The 21,928-nt window shown below is 38.6% G+C and overlaps 1 protein-coding gene across 9 annotated transcripts in view; it reads left to right on the top strand.

Moving 5' to 3' along the window:
- Positions 1–21,928, top strand: part of chl1b (cell adhesion molecule L1-like b) — a 91,918-nt gene that overhangs the window by 40,908 nt on the left and 29,082 nt on the right. For 6 of the 9 annotated variants that reach the window (XM_032548963.1, XM_032548957.1, XM_032548958.1 and 3 more), the window contains 12 exons: positions 8,343–8,540; positions 9,856–9,873; positions 12,756–12,864; positions 12,996–13,186; positions 14,666–14,788; positions 15,752–15,922; positions 16,122–16,145; positions 16,223–16,334; positions 16,406–16,587; positions 18,566–18,697; positions 19,976–20,116; positions 21,582–21,693. In XM_032548963.1, coding sequence (XP_032404854.1) covers positions 8,435–8,540; positions 9,856–9,873; positions 12,756–12,864; positions 12,996–13,186; positions 14,666–14,788; positions 15,752–15,922; positions 16,122–16,145; positions 16,223–16,334; positions 16,406–16,587; positions 18,566–18,697; positions 19,976–20,116; positions 21,582–21,693 — 1,421 coding nt within the window. In that variant the 5' untranslated portion in view covers positions 8,343–8,434. The remainder of the gene's footprint in view (positions 1–8,342; positions 8,541–9,855; positions 9,874–12,755; positions 12,865–12,995; positions 13,187–14,665; positions 14,789–15,751; positions 15,923–16,121; positions 16,146–16,222; positions 16,335–16,405; positions 16,588–18,565; positions 18,698–19,975; positions 20,117–21,581; positions 21,694–21,928) is intronic. The other 3 variants (XM_032548960.1, XM_032548962.1, XM_032548964.1) reach the window with 3 other exon arrangements.

The following is a 21,928-nucleotide window of genomic DNA, read 5'->3' as shown; positions in this document are numbered from 1 at the left end:
TGTTTAAAGCGGCAGCAGTCTAGAGACACAATAGAGAGAGGGCGGATGAGTTCCAGAGCACTCACTGAACAAATACAGACTGTATCCACATGTAGCTAAAGGTCTGTCTGTGCTGAGCTTCCTGCCAAGGCAAATTTACATCAGGGAGGAAAGGGAACTGTTTCATTAATGACTTTAAATAGACTTCCAGGACCATCGCTTTGGTTTTCTTAATTAGGATTATTTACCAGGATGGTCATCCTTTGAGAATCTGACCTTAACTGACTGTAAAAATCATGTAACTCTACATGGATACATTTTATTTTGGCCTACATTCTGATGTCTTTCTCTTACATCAAAGTGAAATATTCATCAGAATGTAAAATTCTCCAATGCTTTACTTAAAAACTAAACCTTTTAGCCTTAAATCTTTCTATGTGATGTGTTTGAACGCAGGCCGTTAGGCAGCAGAGAGCCACAGGAACTGGGCCACATATCCGGCAACTGTGTCAAACAGCTTACCCCGAGTAACACTGTCCAGATGTTCTGCTGCTACACAGGACAGGATTTTCAAATGATACATTTTGGGGCGAGGGAACATTTCATTTTATTTCACAGGCTGAAATCCTCGCTTTAATTGCGTGTTTGAGACTCCAGGAGGGAGTACAATGTGGACCGAGCAGCAGACATTTCCGTTGTTTCTTTCCCACTACAGGGATGCTCGTTGGTATAATTAAATTGCTTGAAGAGCCGACAGAGGTAAGGATTGGGGATATAAGAGCCATTGATCATGCCTTGCTGCGGCATGGTCTCGTCAGGGTTGGTAGACATTGCCGGCATTATTCAGTCAGACGAAGAGCGAGAGGAGCATCCTGCATTAGTTCACTCAAAATATTATTCCTGTCCTCAAAGTCCAGCTCATGAATTCATCTCTCTGCCTGTTCCTCTGAGGGGATCACACATTAATGTGATTATTGTCCTGAGCAAGAGGCACTCCTGGGAGACTTCAAAGAGAGCAGATGAGAGGGAGAGGCAATGAAAACCTGGGACAGGTGCAGTCCACTTTCTGAAACACCTTCTTTCACCTCTGACTTCAGGATGATCAGAACATCTGTGTTGCTTTTCAGACACAGCTTGTACAACCTGCGTGGCTTAGAACCATTCTCTGTCCTGCTCTGTTCAGCTCTTCAGGTTTGTTAATTGAACTCATGACTTTGATTGGAAATAATTCAGAAAGAAATTTTGTCATCTTATTGTTATTTGTCCTGCATATTACAGCACCGCAGTGAAGCAAATTCTTCTATACGAGACATTAGTCATGTTCTTTGCCTCTAGAAAAATGACTGAAATGTCTAATTCACTTATGGTTTGAAACCTTTCAAGCTGTTTGTTTTTTGTCAAACCTGTTCATACCTGTTTTACTGGAACCAGCTGGTGACATGATTGTCCAGTTGCTGCATTGCTCGTAGTTAGACCAGGGGCTGCAGGATGGATGCCCCCTTTCACAGAGGACTTGGTTCACCCAGGGTCAGAAAGGTTCTGGATAATTAGTTCATTCAGAACATAGGGGGCAGAAATGGTGCAGTCCATCAGTGGATCCCTGAGTGTTTGTGGCCAACTAGCACTTGCTCCCTTGCACCTGAGACACTTCCTCTCTTCTCCTGCCTTGTATAAGTGGTAGGGTCAGGCTGCATCCTCCATACTGGTCCTGTTTGTCTTTATCCCCTGACACCCCAAAATATGAATGGCATTGTAAAGGAATTACATTGAGTGAGTTTTTCACAAGGTTTCCTGTGGAATTTGAATTGGATGATTTCTGGGTATGCACTATGAAGATAAAGTATTGAAAAACAGTTTTATTTCCAGACTTTATGCTCTGTCTAAATGTCCATTCCCTTCCTCCATTCATCTTTCCATTCTTTCATCTAATCTGTCCATCCATCTTTACAATCTGTCTATCATTCGTCCATCAATCCCTGCCTCCATCCAGTCTCTTCGTCCATTATTCCATCTGTCCATCTAGCTAATCTGTCTATCCTTTCTTAAAATATGTCTGTCTATTCCTCCATTTATCTATCATTGAAATATATTTGTGAATGTACCTTTTTCTTGTTTACTGCTGTGGGTTAAATTTCATTCTGGAAAAGTATGAATATTTGGTAAAAAATAAATGTGTTGGAAAAAAGACATACATGACCTTGACATTATGCTTTACCAAGAGATGTGTTTTTCAGTCCATTAAACTTATCAAGGTTGGAAAAGCATTTCCTTTCAGATTTCAGAGATGAAAACTTTATGCTCTGTCGGTCCATTCCCTTCCTCCATTCATCCATCCATCCTTCCATCCTTTCATCTAATCTGTCAGAGATCAAATCTGAAAGAAAACGAAAGCTGAAAGAAGAGAATCAGGCTGATTCTTTGGTTTCACACTCTACAGCCATTGTTTTCCTCTTTCCAGACTGCTTTTGAAATCTTTAAGTCAACTGAGAAACCGGCCTCTTGAAAACTTTTGTGGTCTTTCTAAATGAACAAGAAGCAACTCGAGTCCTCTCAGAGTTAATCAGCTCAGCTGCTGTCTTAATTGTTCTCCAATGATCAAATGGGAATGAATGCGGAGGGATTCTGGACCGTGAGAGGGAAGCGTGGAGCTGCTGTCTACCCGTTGCAGGTCTTTAGCAAAGTGAATATATTAATCCAGCCTGACAAGACGAGGATCTGCTTAATCCTATTAAGGGTCTGCACATTAAACTACAGTAGGTCCGCACTTCTCCTCCTGTTGTCTTTGTGTGAGAAAGGAGCAGATGGTGCCAAATTAACAGCCTAGTCTACTGTAGTGAACTTTGAATGGCTGAGCTCGGACTGGCACCCTGTTACTAAACAACACGATCACAAGTGGAGGGAATTCTCCAGATTTCTTCTCTTGGTGGGAGTACATTGTCTTTGACTTTATATCAGTTTATATTAGGTGGGTGGTCTTCTCGATTTTGAATAGTATATTTGGATGTTTTCAGTAAAATAAAACACTCTCATTTAATTTACTTTACCATTAGTTTTTGAAGTATATTCTTCTTTTTCATTAGTAAATGCAACAAAGACAACTTTTTTACTTTTACAAGGTGTTCTAAATAAATAATATTTTCCTTTAATTCTGCAAATATTGCTAAAGATGACAGTTTGACAGGCATAACAAATCTTTAGTATAATAAGGTGATTTTTATAAAGCTATTAGGCAACATACACAAGCCGGTGTGTGTTTGTTGTGTGTCTGAAAAACTGGATTAAAGTAGTCAAGTTGAGGTGAAAAGAACTGTGTCAAAACCTATTCCCCATATAAAAGATATTAAATATATGTTGTTTTTAATAAATATGGAAAAAGCATACTGCCTGTCTCATTCTCAACCAATGGCTCTTTAAGAATCATTGTGCTGAAGCTAAAACTGCCACTTCAGAAGTTTTGAGTAGAATAGATTTACATACAAAGGGTTTTTTTTATTCCTAAATGCAAATTGTATATTTGCTTAATATACAATTTTAAGCTTAATTATGGCTCTGACTACACTGTTCTTTTAGCAAATGACCTTTTCTTTGGTCTGTACACTCCAGTTAACGATTAATTGAATTCTAAAGTAGCTGACTATTATTTCATCACGATTAATCGTGCAGCCCTACAAAAAACTTACATTTCTCACTGGAGGTAAGGGAATGTAAGGTTACAGACACCAACAACTTAACTGTTGTTTTTGAACCATTGCCTGTCAATGTAAGAAGTAATGGAAACATTGTTTTCATGGAATGGGGCTCCTCCACACTTGTACCAGTGTTATCTGAAAATGGTTGTACCTTTGGTCAGGTAGGTAATAGTCGACGGTGTTTTTAAACTGTCAGGCAGAACAAAGACAGTCTTTTCTTGGCTCACATTGCTTTATTTCCCCTCCAGCACTGAGCTTGTTGGGCTTCACGCTGGCCTTCCCACAGCGAGCAGCATTTAACCCCCCACTGTCTCCCTCAATCTCAGGATGGTGTGATGGCTCTAGAGAGAGGCAGGGATTAGGAACAGCCTGTGGTCAGTAAATCAGACATGAGTTCAGGGCTGGGCCTCAATGATATAGGCACCATACCCTCAGAGTTCAACGTACACATTATTGCTCACAGCAGTTTGGTTTTGACCGGGCCTCTCTCTCAGCCAGATGGCCGGGTCGGGCCTCAGCAAATCATTGGGCAGGAGGAGAACAAATTAAATCACCAGGCCCAGTTTGAACTAACTGTAATCCATCTAAGCCGGTGTTAGGAAGGTAGAAGATTTTGGCCAGGACCATAAGATAATGGGAAACACTCTCTTGTGAGGATTGAATGGCCCACTTTGCTTAACCCGGCCAATCTCACCGATAAAGCACAAACCAATTAGAGTGAAGGGCTCACCGTTTCCATTTTAATTTGTTTTCAACTACATAAATCACACACTGTCTGGGAAAGATTAAACAACGGAACGAGTGCCCTGGGCTGCTCTTTGAGATCACTTAAATCTTAAGCATGAACTAAAATCAATGGGTAAGAACTGTGATTAGATCGGGTTCATTTGGATCACGTGCAGTACCTTTCCAGAGCATTCATTCCTCTTGAGATTTTTCACACAAACCAAGAACTTTCTTCTAGTTTTCACTGATTTTATGTGATTGACCAACACTACGTTGTGCCTAATTGTGAGATTAAAGCAAAAATGTTCTTCATTTTTATTTTGGAATGTACAGTATTTAAATGTATTCAGCTCCCTTCACACAGATACACCAAATTATAAATCAGCCACAATATGTATGTCATGTGGTGGAAAATCCACAGTTTTTAGCATGACTTGAAAATCGATGTTCACAGAAGCTTTGAATTCAAACTGCCTGAGTTTGATCTGTGTTGATGGTGAATTACTTAGAATTTCAGGCACCAGGGAGATCAGGTGTATTCCACAAAGGTTTTTTTTTTTTTTAGGTTTAGGCTCTGCATCCACACAGATCCGACATTTTGGGAGACCTGAAACAGTAATTGTTTGAAAACGGGTCCCAGTATGGAATAATTTCAAATACTTGTTTCATGTTTCAGCATACAATTGCAGGCCATGTTTTTCTAATAACAAACATGTTGCCGTTTGGTGTTTTTCGCGTCGTTCTGCAGCAATCTCACAGTACCACCAATTGGCCCAGCATACCTACTACCGTATTTTCTGTGGTGGATGAACATTTTCTCTTAATTGTTTGCAAAGATTGATGTCTCCATGTGGATGAGGCTCCAGGTGTGCAAACTTTACAAACTTTACACTTTACAACTTTGCACTACTTTTTTCAGTATAACACTTATAATCATTATTAAATAAATAGAAAAAAAGGTCAAAGGGCAAGGAATCAGCAATGAGTATTTATCATATCATTGATTGATATCATGAATCATCATTAGAAATTGGGGAAAATTTTTTGTAAAAACAATAAATTCCAGTTGAAGTTTGAAAACTCCAAAACCTGGCTGTATTGACATAATTGTTACTTTTACTATTTTTTCCACAGGATTTTGCATTTACTGTTAGTGATAAAAATCACTTTGTTAAGTAATAATTAATAAATTATTTTATTTTATCTACAACTACTACTCAGTGGTAGTTGTTATTGTGTCTTGTCTCTATGCTGTAACTGCGAAGTAATTTCCCTGCTGGGATGAATAAAGTACTTCTATTCTATTCTATTCTATTCTATTCTATTGTTGTCCTGAAGAAGCATATTCTGAATGGAAAAGTTTTTCAAGAGCATTATTTGTGTTGTGCCATGCAGTCACAGCCATAGTGTTATCTAAACAAGATGGCAAAGAAGCAATAAAAATTTTATACCTTAACTTTTGTCATAATATTATTACAAAATAATGTGAAAAATCTTATGTTCTTACCCACCACCCCTACTAAGAACATGTTTCCAAGACTACTTTAGTTTGTACGATGAACACTTCGATCAAAGGCCTATTCAGAATCGTTGTAGTACAGTCAGTCATCAGCACCTACGACAACTCTTTGAAAATTGTGGAATATGAGTTAAAACATTTAGCTTCACCCTGGGGGGAATAAAGCACTGAATTGAAACCTGAGCACTGCTGTAGGCTGGTAGCTAGAGGTCCCTGTTAGTTTAGGAAGGCTCTTGTTGGGTCACGGTTAATATTATTAAGTGTGGATGAGAAGTTCAGAGTTCATGTTCATATAAAAAGAGGCTCAATGGAGCCAAATGAAGTGTGCTGTTCAGCGGTCGGTTATTCAATTCCAGCTCTTGACCAGGAGGCTGACCTCAGTGCTGCCTATTGATTCTACTGAGGCAGAAGGAAGATTAGACCAGAGCACCAAGAACATTCCAGTCTCCTAATGTCTCTTAGTTGAATATCTCCACATAAAGAAGGTCTGCACCCATGGACACCTACTTTGAGATTATATAGACTTAGAGTTTAGATTGGACCTAAAAAGTCCAACCCAAACCAAATCTATAGGCATTATCTTAACCCGATCCGACCAGGCTAATTAACTTTAATCATAGTCCTGAGGCCGAAGTAAACCTAATATTATTTTAATTATGACTTTACTGCTTTGATTTTTAGACCATAGTTTAAGTAAGGTTTAAGTTTTAAATTTTTAGCTTTTGGTTAACCTCTTCCAGCTCCGTTTTGTCACTTGTTGTAACCGCAGGGTGAGTCATGTACAAATTTTATGGGATGTGTGATGCAGTGCACTTGTTGCAGTCTGATTAACTTGTACTTAGTTACTTTATTCCTTCAACAAGTTCAACTACCTACTTCTCTAGTTACACTATAAGTAGATTAACACAACTGTATTGTACATTCTTATTTGGTTTTCTCTGTGCTGTATAGTAAATCAATAACAGTATTGTGATATATTTAAAATTTAATAATTTTACTGAACTTTGATTCAGAACAGGACAGTGTTCTGGGGGATGTAGGCAGAGAAAAGGTTTTAGCTGCTCAACCTCTCACAGCCAGCTAAGTAAAAGGAGTGGCATCAACTAGCTCTTTGGTTACTTAGCAACAACCTGTTGAGTAACTTGTGGGTATCTAGCAATAACCTGTTGAGTAAAGTATGGTTACCTAGCAACAACCTGTTGAGTAACTTATGGTTACCTAGTAACAACCTGTTGAGTAACTTATGGTTACCTAGCAATAACTTGTTGAGTAACTTATGGTTACCTAGTAACAACCTGTTGAGTAACTTATGGTTACCTAGCAATAACTTGTTGAGTAACTTGCACAGCAGCAGTTTCAATCAATAATTATCAACATCGACTGATAGGAAATGTCCAGCCGTACCGTCCAGCTTAAACTGTATGTACTTCAGGCTTATTAAACGTGTCACAGAAGATCGAGCTGACCCTGTCTTCAAAGAACTCTCACCTGAATTTCAGGTCAGGCTCTGGCTATAAATCTAAACTCTAATTGGACTCCCTATCTCAGCTGCAATAAGTGTAATTTCTGGACTTTTGCCATTTTATTTGCAGCCTGAAGTCCTTCTAATGGAATTCCAACATCTTCATGACATCATGTTTCTCTGTTCCCCTATAATCACTCTATTCCGTTATTAGGGTGAGCTAGCTATTGTGCTAATTACTCCACTGTGACCCGCTAAGCCAGGTCAGAGCTAATATAAGGAAGAGTAATGAAGGGACACTCTAGAGGTTTCCTAGAGAGAGCATCATTCCCGGCATTGGCGTTCCCATAGCTACCTTCCTGTCCTCCTCTGGTTCAGCAGCCTGGACCTCTCACACTTCTGTTCTGTTAGCTGCTGAACGAAGCGCCGCTGTGTTCTTCTTCTGTCTGATTCCAAACTTCGCTTTGCTTTTTTGTCTCCCCTAAGGCGAGCCTGCAGTATCTGCAGTAATAGATAAAATTGCGGCCGCATTCTTGAAGTCTTTCAGTCAACGTTATCCAAAATCTGCATCTCCAGATGAAAACAACACAATGATTAAATCAGCCGAGCTTTGATGTAATGTGGCTTCAGTTTTTCCTCTCTTCTCAGCAAGGCTGAACATCTGCCATGCATTATTAAACCCACAAGGTCCTGGTGTTTTATTTTTTATTTCTTTTTATTGTTGCATTAGAAAAGTACTCTGTGAAGCTCACCTCAGCAGACAATAAAATATCTAAAGAGGGGGAAAAGCAGAACTTGAGTGAGTTCACAGTGTGGACTTGTGTCTGGGTGGAAAACGAAAACGTGTGACGCTGAGCAGAGAGCTGTTGTGTTCCCGGTCAGGGAGGCGGGGGATTTATTACGTGTGGGTTTTGCCGGAACGTGGGTTGGATTCATGGGGGCTTCTCCATCTGTGCTGCCTTCACAGGTACGGCATCTTCAGCCCGTCCCGGAAATGAACTGAGCTCATCGAGGAGAGCGCTGGTTGGTCGATGAAGTCCTGAATCCTGCAGTGAAACCATGAGGTCACAACGAAACTCCGGATTGGCTGGCAGGCTGACGCTGCTGGTGGTCACCTGCCTCTGTGCCTTTCACACAACCACAGCCATCGATATTCCTCTTGAGGGTGAGTTCAGATCAGACAGGAAAATATGGCTTCTTTTGTGACGGGTAGCGTCATAAAAGGCATCCCTGTCTTTTTAGGTTATATATTAATATGAGGGGTCGCTTTAACGGAATATTTTCCATATTTGATCGGCTTTGTTTTTAAACGACGGAAAAATCTCACCGAAGTTGTAAAATAGTCCACTTACATGTAAGTTAGCTCTAAATTACTGGACATTACTCTGTTATATACTGGATAAGTTTATAGCAGAGTTGTTATAAAATAATTAGGTTTATCCAAGTAAATTTATTAAGTGTATTAAGTTGTCATGCTAAACAAATTTTAAAAAAGTACATTTAACAAACTTAATTCGATTATATGTGACGAATTAACACAATTGTTTTTAAGTTGGAGCTCCATTCTTTTTTTCCAGTGTACAAATAAATGCTGTTGCAGCTTTTAAACCCAAATGACTCTGCTCAAACTGTAGCTTCAAACAAGTGCAGGTTAACTTGGAGTCAAATCATGTCTGATTTCAACCAAAAAAGCAGCTTTTCATTTCACTTCCAACAGAAAAAAACAGACTTTTCATTTGAAAAGCTGTCATTAAACTATCAGCTTGCATTACTCATCATCCCTCTTCTTTTCTTTATTCTTTTCTTTTCTAACGCAATGCCTGGACTGTAAAAACAGCGTGAATAACATCCTTTATGGCAACCTGAGCACCACAGTGGTGACATTGTGATAGAAAACATTATGGAAACTCTACCAGCTCAGCCTGACTCATTATGAGTGCAATAGATGATAGGAAATGAAGAAAAAATATTTTTTTAACTAGTCAGAATCACAGATGTAGAGGATAAAGAAATGCTTTGGCACTGATTTTGCTTTGCATGCATATTTTAACCTTGGATGGGTTAAATAAAGAAGTATTTAGTAATAAATCACCCCACAGAGATCTGTTACGATTGCCATGCATCATGTGGACCGAACACATTCACAGACATTATCATGTTTGAATCAGGTTTTTGCTTCATTCTGTGTTAGATCTGCGTGTCTCTCCCTGTTCCCTTGGAAACGCATCTCAAACACGTCCTTGTAAATTATTCAAATATTTCTTAAGCCTTGAGGAAAAAGAAGAGTTCTAACAGGTTATCTAAAAAGGCTAATGCATTGTGGGATCACTGTCAGACAATTTCTCTTGATTGTTGTTCTTGTGTGTGTGCTTCAAGCCTTTCGTGTCGAGAGATTACTTATGACAGGCAGGGATTATTCCCAAACCGCTGACTGTTTTTTGTTTTGTTTATTTCCCCCCTTGCTGCCATGGATTATGTAGTTTTGGGTCACGTAAACAGTAAGTTCACTCTGCATTACTGTTGTTGTATTAAAGGGTTCTCGTTTTCCCTCTGTGGCATCTTTACTGACGGTCATGTTCTGAAAGTCATCGGCAACAGTCATTAATCCATACAACTTTTTTTGTCTCTTTGACCCTAATCTCAGTTTATGGGTAAATGTTTCATCAGATTGAGTTGAGCATGTTTCATTTCACCGAACATCATCATCACATTTGTGACAATTCTTTCAGTAAAAGGTGGATTTTATTGCATTTATTTAATAATTTATTTTTTAAGTTTTGGGTACACCCATAAATCTGATGCACAAGTAACATCCTCAAGCAGCAGCAACAGATGTTTTAAATGTGCTACAGGAAATGCACACAGACCACTGAAGTTTACACTAGTGAATCACACAATACACTATCAACTACTGGCCATCCACTGCAAGTGCAAGAAATTTTTTCTTAAATCCAAAACAGGCGAAAAAGCATGAAGACTAACTTAGGAATATCCAGTCCCTCTGTCTACCGTACAGATCTCTTGCAGATAAAAAAAATATTGTGAAATCAAGTAACCCCTAAAGACGAATACTACGGATGTATTTTCCAAAAAACAACTTTGTATTTAGAGAAAATTACAACTGATCACCTAGAAAAAAAAGATCCTATAATTTTTTTTTTTACAAAAATCTTTCCATCTTTATGCCTTAAAAAAATAAAAACACTTTTGAAAAAAATCCTGACATAAAGGATCATAATTCATGCATCAAGAGTTAATAAGTTTTAAGTACAAACAACACCTTCCACATTTACGTTTCATCCTAGTAAATATGGGAAAAGAGCCTGTAAATGAATATAAATTTTATAATATTTTATGCATAATCCATCTTTGAAAAAGTAGAAAAATCCAATCGATAATTTATTCACTGCAGATCTCATAAAATTCAGAAAAATGAACTCATGTTAAAGGAATGAGTCATATCAACATCCTTGGTGATGAATCAGTGACTCCCTCTAACAATACTTGTGAGATCAAAGGAACTGAGGCATATCTGTTGATAAAAGTTTACTTTTTTCATCTTAGCAAAGTCTTGGGGAATTTTTAAAAGGTTACCCATGATTCCATGTTTCCCTGGGGCAACAATATGATGTAACACAGTGGTTCATTTCTTTTAGTCGCAATAAACAAAATGAAGTAACTTTCCATTTAAAAAGCAGATGTCTGTTCATTTTCCATTAAATTTCAACATTAAAACAAGTTCATCTCATCGAGTTACAGAACCGCAATTCTGTCTGACACCTCAGGGTCAACAAATCTCCATAGTAACACCATTTTAAGGCTTTTGTGCATCTTTGACACGAGTAAAAATAATTGTGGAGGATGCTATATTTCTATAGCTGCATAACCATGATGCTAGATAAAAATGTGCAGCTTTCAGATGTGCATCACTCAATAACCTCCCATAGTGACCATCATCTGTAGCATTAAACATTAGATCCACTGTGCATTAAGCTTAATTAGTTATTTTTAAATGTGGAAAAACCAAGCAGAAAACCATTAAGCAAAATAAATAAATAAAAACATTTCCAATACGCTAGAGAAGACGAGGATCTTCCCTGACCCCTGCACCGTGTAACTGCTGTGAAAAGAATCCATTAAGGGATTAAAGTGAACACTGGCACAGAAACGGAGCTCGTGTAATTAACTCACGCAGTGAGTGTAAACAGGAACCATCAGCATTCACAGAGACAAGACAAACTTTTAACAATCAAAGCTTTCAGGACGTCAATTTGCCCTCTGCTTCATCACAACACACTGGCAGGATGACAATAAAATAGAATTATTCTTCCTCAGCATCAAGTATAAAGGTTTTTACAAAACGCGTTTTTATAGGGACAATATTATGCAAAATCAACTTTTTTGAGCTTCGCATCATGTTATAATGTTATTTTATCAAAACATACCTGGAGTGTTTATGTAGATTCTTTAATGCATGTTTTCGAAATCTTTTAATCTCGCTTACAACCATTCAGCTGTGATACACAAGCTGCCTTCAAGCTGCAGTTTCCAAGCTTCAACACTCAGCTCCTTCAGACTAGCCAGCAGCAATCAGCAAACACCTGGTGGAACTGAACATCTGCTGAGCTCATTATAGAGAAATATTAGTGAAAACGTTTTAAAGGGTTAATGGAGGAGCCATGTTGTAATGACTTTATGAAGGCGGAGTTCCAGAAAGAGCAGAAGCTTCTTAAAGAGGCATGTATCCTATAAACAGTATTTATAACAACTGACGTTACTTTGTGTTATAAAATGGCACTCTACACTTAATACTGCCCTATTAAGTGTTAAAAGCAATATGTAAAAAACAATATTAACAATAGTAATGATAATAGCAATAATAACAGTATACTAACGGAAAATACTGTGCAGTTTTTGCAAATAAAAATATAGGATTTACGAGTTAGACCACGTTTCCAAAAATGTACATAATGTGCGTCTGAATTGTACATTAAAAACTGTTTACAACATGCTGTAGCATCACCAAAACGGCCACCTGTCAGTCTGTGTCATATGTGTGCATTCATCATCTGCATTTAATGCTTTTTATTATATTAATACAAAGACAGACATGGTAGTGTACTGCTTCCCAACCTGTGTGTCCAAATGCCTCAGATTAAACCAAATTAAATGACCTGGCCTTTTTACTTCTTCGGTAAGCAGATGAAACACAAAGCCCCTGTTGCAGAGAGTTTCCTCTGAACAGCAGAATAAGTGTTGAGTTTTGTTTGATGAACCAGGTTTGGAAGCAGCGCTGTAGCAGATAAAACGTTCTTTGACGGGATGAAGGGCCTGCGCCGGGTCTTTGATTTCAATGTGTGCTCTACTGTTCACTTCCCAGTTGAGCAGCTGCCCACCATCACAGATCAGGCTCCCAGCTCCCTCATCGCCTTTCCTTTCGACGAGAGCTTCCCCATGACATGCGAGGCCAAAGGGAATCCCGAACCAAAGTAAGTGACTCTTCCAATGCTTTTCACACAAGAGTACCATCACATTCCAAACAACAACAGCTCACCATCAGCGTGTTGCGTTCCAGGGTTCCCGGTTTGGGCTTTGACATTTTCACACTTCCTTTATGCAGATTCCAGTGGGAAAAAAACGGGGAAGATTTTGACCCTTATCTAGATCCTCGACTGATGAAAGAGGAGAATTCTGGGACTTTTGTGATCCCCAACAACGGGAACCTCACAGAGTACCAGGGAACCTACCGCTGTCACGCTTCAAACAAACTGGGGACGGCCATATCCAAGGAGATTGAGTTCATCGTACCCAGTGAGCAACATTTGTGGGGGGGTGTGTGTGCGGGTGCGTGCGTGCGAGCTGCATGAATGTGTGTGTTTATATGGGGTGCCATGTTACAGTGTTCTGGAAATTATTCCAAACCTCTTCATTATGAGAAGTGACTGAATATCAATGTAAAACAATGTTACATAGAGTTCAGAAAATGTTGTACGAGAAAGTAGCGGTGCACCGATTTCTGTTTTCTTGCCAATCACTAAACTTTAAAAAAATCTGACCTGCTGATATCAATTTATTCTTGCTGGAAAGTTGCTAATTTGGCAACAATGATGTGACAACTTTTACTACTGCAGAGTTAAAAGATCTTATCTTCAGATCTTTGCGGAGAAAGATAATATTGGTTTCTAGTGCAAGTATTGTCTGATTGCCAATTTCCCAAATTGAAGGAAATCGGGTCCCATTTATTGGCGCACCCCTACTAAAAGTGTTTATAGTGTTGCAGTGTATTCTTAATTAGCAAAATACGGTTCCTTGCAAAAATATTCACACGCTTCTGATCTTTTTTTTTTTTTTTTTACATTTTCTTATGTTACAACCATAAAATTCTATGTATTTTGTTGGGATTTTATGTAAAAAAAAACAGTAATGTGTCTTTTTTTAAGTGAAAGAAAACTGATGGTTTTCATCAATTTATGCAAATTAAAATTTTTAATTCTTGGTAAGAGGATCTCCTACCAGCCTAGCAGTGTATTGGGACATGTCTCTACTAGCTTTGGGCGTACGGATACTGATATTTATGACCATCTCTTTTTTTTTCCAAGCTCTAAGCCAGGAATTAAAATACCTTTTCAGTATATCTCTGGTATGTTTGTTTACTTTGTCGTAATGGAAGATGAACCTCCATCTTAGTTTTACATCTTCTACTTCCTCTAACAGGTTTTCTTTCCTGTTTTTAGGAAGTATGCTGGTGAAAAGCATCCTCACCACCATGCTTCATGGCTGTGTTGTCCCTGACCTGTCTGCTGTGTTCCTTTGTTTTCATGCTGCTGTTGGTTCTCTGAGGCCAGAAACAGCAGCTGGATTTTTACTGAGGTTCAGTTACACACAGATGGACTCTGTTTACTCATTAGACCTGTTACCAAGGCAAATGGGTGAAATAGATTTTACTTAGGGGATATCAGAGAAAAGTGGTGGTTGATTACAAATGGACACCACAATGTTGGATTTGTGGTTATGAAAAAAAAATAACACAGTGCATAATTGTTTCAACTTCACAGTGCTCTTTTGTTGGCCAGTCACATAAAATGTTAATAAAATACATCAAAGTTTGTAGTTATGTGACAAAATGTGAAAATGTGTTACATAGAAGTACAGTTCTTGCAATACGGGTCTCTGTTTGATTTTCAGAATTATCTTACTGCCCTCTTCTGGAACAGAAACTGAACTGCAGTGTGATTTCAATTCATTTCCTCCACCAACTCATCAGTTTGCTCTGCTGTTTTTTTCTCCCAGATGTTCCAAAATTCCCTAAAGAGAAGCTGGACCCTGTGGAGGTGGAAGAGGGCCAGCCTTTCATTCTGAAATGTGACCCCCCCACCGGCATCCCGCCCCTGCAGATCTACTGGATGACTATCAGTAAGTGACGCCTCATTTCTTTCTCTGTCTTCTTTATTAATAGACGAGGTGAATATTTTTGCCTTCTGAATCACGTTATGAGAGGTATATATAGGCTTTTAAACAGCCCTAAGCTGCAGTAATCCATTTAAACATCCCTGATCTGAATATGTGTCAGTACTCACAATCTCAAACATTTGACTTTTAATCCAATTTTGGAGCTTCACATTGCCAAAGGCAGTAAATGTGTCAGGAGAAATTCTGCCAAAAAAAGAGAAAAAAACCATACGTTTTAACACACCACATGTGAATGTAGCATAAAGTGATTTTCCCTTACTTCTTTAAATACATGTTAAAGCGGCAGAATTATGTAAAATAAAATGTTGAATATACCTCATGTTATGATGTTATTCCCTCATCAAAACATACCTGAAGTGTTGCCTTGATTCTTTCATGTTTGAGAAATCCTTTAATTTCCATGGCAACCATTGAGCCATGCAAAACGCCTGGGTGGACCTAGTACTGTCTTCAAGGTAGAAGCTCCTCTTCCTGCGGTTTCCAAAGTCCCGCCTCACAGAGCAGTCTTCACCCACTCAGTTCCTTCAGACTAGCCAGAGAAAATTAGCAAACACCTGTTGTAAATGGACATCAGCTGAGCTCATTATAGGAGCTACTTCTCAGAGCATCGCTGGTAAAAACATTGTTAAAGGGTTAATAGAGGAGCCGTTTTGTGATGACTACCTGAAGGCGGGGTTTCAGTAAGAGCAGGAGTTTCTTAAAGAGACAGAGGCCCAATTTCAGGACGTCAATTGAAATCAAATTTCTTTTTAGTTATATGTGATATATGTAGCATTTCTATAAAAACTGAAGGTAACAGTTACTTGATTGTGCTATAAAATGGCACTATATGCGTAAAATGATTTAGTACTGCCCCTTTAAATGTGTAAGAAATCAGTTTTATTTCTGCTGCCTTGTTGCTCTCAGACCTCCAGCACATCGAGCAGGACGAACGGGTGTCCACCGGCCTCAACGGAGACCTCTACTTCTCACACGCCGTGGAGAAGGACAGCCGGAGGGACTACTGCTGCTTCGCCGCCTTCCACAGGATACGCACCATCGTTCAGAAGACCGCCATGTCTGTCAACGTCAAGACAAGTAGGTCGCCGAGCCACATGCCGTGACGTAAACTTTGATTTTCCATCTCCAACAATCACAAAAATCCATTTCGATGTCACCTTGTCTGATTTATTTGCATGTTTTTAGTTGTTTGGGTTATTTTTTTATCTTTTCATGATTCACCCACATTGTCCTCGATGTGTGTGTGCATTGGTGTGTCATCCAACTTCCATGTCAGGAGGAGGTGACAGGTCTGAAAGTGGTAAGTTAGAAGAGGGAATTTCAGTCTTTTTGTCTTTACAGTTCTATGATATTGTCATATTCTCTCTTGTTCACCAGCCAATGCAATCCTGGAGAGGAAACCCTCACTTCTGACGCCCCCTGGTGGCAGTTCAGAGAAACAGCTGGTCAAAGGAGAGGACTTGGAATTGGAGTGTATTCCAGAAGGAATGTGAGTAACACCACATAAAGTGATGACGTTTGAAATGCGGTTTTATGTTTAACTCGATTTCTTTTTTGCAGTCCAACTCCACAGGTGGAGTGGATAAAAATTGGTGACCAGCTTCCTGTTAAAGCAAAGCTGGAGAATCACAGGAAGCTGCTGATCGTTCCCAGAGCCCAACAGGAGGACAGCGGGAAGTACATGTGCAGAGCAAGGAACCCACTGGGAGAAGTTGTCCATTACTTCACAGTGACAGTTGAAGGTAAAAAAAAAGTCAATAATTAGGTTAAATCACTTTACCTTTCCTCATCAAATCCACAACATGTAGGTCTCCTCTGACCCTGCATTGCTGTAAGTTAGGATTACAAACCTGTCCTGTCTTTCCTTAGGCCTCAATTATTGAATTAACATTCAGTAATTACCTTTCAAATTTTAATATTTACTAGCAGTTATCTTTCAACAATTTAAACTTTCTGTTTGCTACCCAAAAATGTGCCGAAGGCTGCTTTATTGAAATATGAATAAGCATTTATTCTAAAATAAAAAAAATAGAAAAAGATTAATCAAAGTATTTTTTGGCGTAGTAATGTTTAATGGCTATTGTCTTCTCATTTTTTAAATATTGCACAAAATATGGCTTGGAGGTGTGGTTTTTATTTTCTTGTTTAGCTGCCAGTGATACTGGTGTATTGCACAAAGAGGACAGCATGAGAAAGAAACACCAATGTCACATCATTAACCTTCACTTTAAATCTGCAGCTATGTGGTTAAAACAGGTGCATGTTGATACAGAACCAGGATCAGAACTGGTTTCGGAACATACAAAGTAAGCTAAGATTCAGCTGGTTTAATGGTTCTGATCTCAAACCCACCTAAGCTTTCTGACTGTATTGGCTCTGGGCCCTTTGTCCAATTAGTAGTGGGGTTGATCTTATTCACTGATCTTATCTACTTCAGCAAAGATCTAAGAGTCACCCACTGTCCTCTTCTCTGTGCAGTGAGAGAGGTTTGACTGTTAGTCCCGCCCACCAGGTCCTGTCTGCATGTTGGCAGTTAACAATATTCACCTCACTGTTACCAACTCTGCAACTTTCTTGCTATATTTAGCAAAAATTCAGACGAAAAGAATCGGTATCGGCCAAAATCAGAATCTGCAGCTCAGGCTTTTGAAAGATCGATAATCAGCCAGAAATGTGCAATTGGTGCACCCCTAGTTGTGTGTTTATATTTGAGTCTGTATGTATAATAATGACACTACATTAAGTAGAAAAATCTTCCCTAAGATGTCAAATTGACTTGAACTGTTGTTGACATGTTTTCATGGTCACCTCATTTGTTTATGTTCTAGGTTCTCTGCCCTTTGATGACATTTCATTTAGTTTTCTTTGTTTAATACATTTGTGATTTTATAGATATTTTTGCATTTTGAATCAAAAGACTTTTTGTGGATGGACAGATTAGCGTAAATTCTACAGGCTGCTGTAGAGGAGGTTCTTAGCGCCATCAGTCATTCTTGTGTATGTGCTGCTAAATGTGCTAATGGCGGAGACGCAACTTATCATTACAGTTCATTTACTGTCATCACTGTCATGCTATAAAGATATTTGCACTATTTACCCTTCTGACAACTTTTAAGTTAGATTTGGCTTATTCTAAGACATTTACACTAAAAATTAGACCAAAAATACATGTTAGGATTTTATGTTTTTTGTGTGTAAAGCCCAATTTATACAGTTTATCTGCAAAAAAAAGTTGATTTGATGTTTAGTTACTCTTTAATTCATCCAGTCAATCTACAGAGGGCAACAATAACATTGTTGTCCCTTTAACTGCAGGTCATGGAAACCATCAGGTATAAAAATGACGGTAATGAATTATAATGCTTGATCACTTTGTACCACTTATGACACAGAAGACAGAAAAGCCACAATTACGATAGATTCACTATAGCTGCTCAGATTTTGTTTTAAAGAGGACATCTACAGCGACGTCCTTGTGAGTGACCCTGAGCAGGTGTTATTGTTTAAGTGTTGGGTTTATGTAAGAATTACACCTGATTCTATCATGAGCAGAGTCACTCAAGGGAGAAATGTTCCTTTGTCGGTCCATGTCTGCAGGCCTTGGATAAAAAAAGTATAAAGTATTACTTTATACTACATAGCAACCAGTGAAGAAGCGACTGTCTCTCTGTGCAGTGTCTCTATGGCAGTGATAACATGGAGCTGACTGTGTGTTCCCAGGGCCTCCAGAGTGGGAGTCGGAGCCACAGAGCCAGCTCAGTATGATCGGCTCCCACGTCCACATCAAGTGCTCGGCCCGCGGCGTCCCGGAGCCCACCATCACATGGAGGGTGAACGGCCAGCTGCTGCAGGGTCAGTCCCACGACACTGATCATTAAACACTGCAAAAACCCTGGATCTTACCAAGAATCTTTGCTCTAGTTTCTAGTACAAATACATTTCTACATTTGATTGTTATTGTTATTTTACTATCATTATCAACATTTGACATTTGTTTTTTTATTATTTTAGTTGGTATACTATATAGATTATGAAGAATATGGTGTATCAACCAATTAATTAGGAGTTAGGAGTGTCAGTTTGTAATCATTTTGTTTTAGGTAATATTATTTATTTGTAGACTCCTTAGCACAGTAAATTGCTTGTTTTTAATTACACATTTCTGATCATTATTGAGTTGGTAAGTGATGATTTTTACTAACTTCTGGCAGATTATCTCACTTATAACATAAGAAAATATTATGCCGGTGGAAGTAGTACTTTTTCATCAATATTAAGAAATTATTGACTTAAAACAAGCTCCTACATTTTGCTGAAAAGTTACGTTTAAGTTAGTTTGTCAGTGCACTAATATATTTGTACCAGAACTAGACCAAAATTACTTGGTAAGATTTTGTGGTTTGGCAGTGAAAAAGAAAACTTTTTCTGCTTTTGGCTTTAAAACAAAAGAAAAAAAATTGTTGGAAAGTTGGAAAGTCAAGAAAATAAAAATGGAATCAACTGTTCTTTTCTGCAATATCTGGTTTATTTTAAGGGAGAAGGATTGTGTTATCTGAGACCGAGCTGACCGGTTTCACTTATTTCATTTCTCATTTTCTTAGGAAGCTGAAATGTCTCAGTTTTTAATTTTCTTGTTCTTGAGAGTTGTGCTGCTGTTTCACAAGGAACAGAATTTTGGAAGGTTTACTTGCCAGACCTGGTTGGTTAAATTAGCTGCAGCTAAACTGTTAAACAAAGCTAATATTCAGATCATTGTGGCAAATGAGCACTAAGAGCTCATATTTCTATAAGCTTGCATTTTAATGTAGCTGGAAGAGGTTTGCTGGCATAAAAGTAATAAAGAAATCTCAATTTGTTTTGTAGTTTTCTTCAGCCAACATCTCTAATAATCCTTACAAATTCCAACAATGTGAAATAAACACTAAAAAGCATCTGATAGCCTCAAAAATAATCTTTCATGAATTCATTTGACTTTAGATGAGACAAATGATTCAGTATGAGATTCTCACGTTGAAATACCACAGCAATCATTTTATACAGTATTAGAAATGCTTGAAAAAACACAAATAAACAAACCAGACCTGTTCCAAATAGTAATAATGTAAAACATTTGCATTTTCCCTGTTGCAGACTCCCCAGCGGCCAACAGGAAGATTCTCGGCGATACCGTCTTCTTACAGAACGCCAAAGCCTCTGACAGCGCCGTCTATCAGTGTGAGGCCTCCAACAGACATGGGACCCTTCTGTCCAACGCCAACATCATGATCATGAGTGAGTAAAACAACCTCTACTGAAGAGAATGAGAAAAACAAAAAATCTCTGCAAAGCCTTTGTGAGGATGTGTCAGACTTTACCGCCGGAGAGCCGACATGCGCCCATAGAGCGGTGAGGAGCCCAGGGAAGAACGCTGTCTGCTGGCTGTTTCACTCAGCCTGGCTGCTCCCCCAACAAGAAGCAACAACATTCTGTTCTCTGCCATTTATATGCTAACAAGTTTGCCCTACATTCTGCGCACATTTCAACGCTATAAGACCAGCACAGGAGTGCAGATAAAAAAGAAACATACCAAACACAGTCCAGCGCTTTCTGTCTCCGTGTGGAGTTTCCGCTCAGCGACACAGGAGTTAATAAAGCTGGACAGCTTCTGAATGCTAAGTCCTGCTTGCTGCTGCTTCGCCAAACAAAAAGGAGAGACGGAGCATTTTAATGGGGACGCTGTGGCTCAAACTGATAAGGTGCATGTGCTCCACTAACTCATTATTGCATTGTTTTCTGCTGTCGTTTCATGTTCGCATTCCTGATAACCAGACTGCCGAGTTATTTATTTCACTTACACAAAGGAATTTGTAGTTAATACACACATACGATAACTGTCAAATGCTGCCACCTCATTTAACCTCCAGTTGAATTTGCTGTTTTTTTTCATGTGTCTGCTTCCTTAAAAAGTCTCAAATTCATGTCTAAAATTAAGACCAGAAATGTCTTAAATTCATAAAAATGTCAATTGACCTTGAAAACATTAATCACAGATCTTAAAATTTGTCATGGCAGAACAATTTAATATAGTTTTGTTTTCTATGAGGGACTTTCCTGTCAGGGAAACATTTCAGTCACACACAAACATGTTTGTTGCATTCCTCGCTAAAAATCAGGACAAAAATCTATATTCCTTATTTGACAGCTAATCAGCTAGCTATATTTTTTACCTCTATCATGGACACAAAGCCCAGCCATCGTCCAACCATCAATCCCCAATATGTTTCTTTTCTGTCTTAAATTTCATGTAAGATGACATTAAAATGGTCTTTAAAACCTTAAATTCATGTGTCTAAAATTGAAGCCTTAAAATGTCTTAAATTTATTTGGGGGGGAAATATTTCACCTTAAATATGTTAATTACAGTTCATAAATTTTGTAATGGCAGTACTGTTTGAGTGACACACAAACAACAAAGTCAGGTTGACCATTTTTGTTATGCTTTATTGTTATGCAACTAGCTCTTACCATCCTTTATATTTATAGTTTTTTCAGTCTTAAATTTCTTTCAGGCGGTGATTAAAAAAGGTGTTAAAAAGTCTTAAATTTGAGTTACTGAACCCTGCAGACACCCTGGGTTAAAAAGACTCTAATCTCACAACCTGCCAGGTTTAAAATTTTTAAAAAAAGCAACCTCTTGATTTGTACACACTTTTTGCCTTTTTAAAGAAGTTAAATTTTGTTGTTTTGTTCTTTTCAGATTTGCAGCCTATGATTCTGACAAATAACGGGGAGGATTACTCTGCAGTGGAGGGAAAGGGAGTGATGATGCACTGTAAGGTCTTCAGTTCCCCTCCTTCAGCAATCACTTGGTAAGCCCAACACACCAGCAGGGAGCAGTAGAGTCTCAGTGGGTTCATCTGTGTTGTGCCCTACTAGTCAGATTCAAGCCATTGCTTCAAAACATGCCACTTGCAGTGCATTGTAAAAGTATTGGCTCCCCTTAAACATGTCGGTGTTCTGTCACATGACAGCTGCAAACTTGAATGTATTTATTCGACAGACCAGGGTCTGCAGCCTGAACCTTACACAACAGCTCTTAGTAAC

Source organism: Xiphophorus hellerii, chromosome 20 (genome assembly GCF_003331165.1).
Source record: "Xiphophorus hellerii strain 12219 chromosome 20, Xiphophorus_hellerii-4.1, whole genome shotgun sequence".
Taxonomy (NCBI): domain Eukaryota; kingdom Metazoa; phylum Chordata; class Actinopteri; order Cyprinodontiformes; family Poeciliidae; genus Xiphophorus; species Xiphophorus hellerii.
The sequence above is the reverse complement of the archived record's forward strand: the minus strand, read 5'-3'. Positions and strand labels throughout refer to the sequence as shown.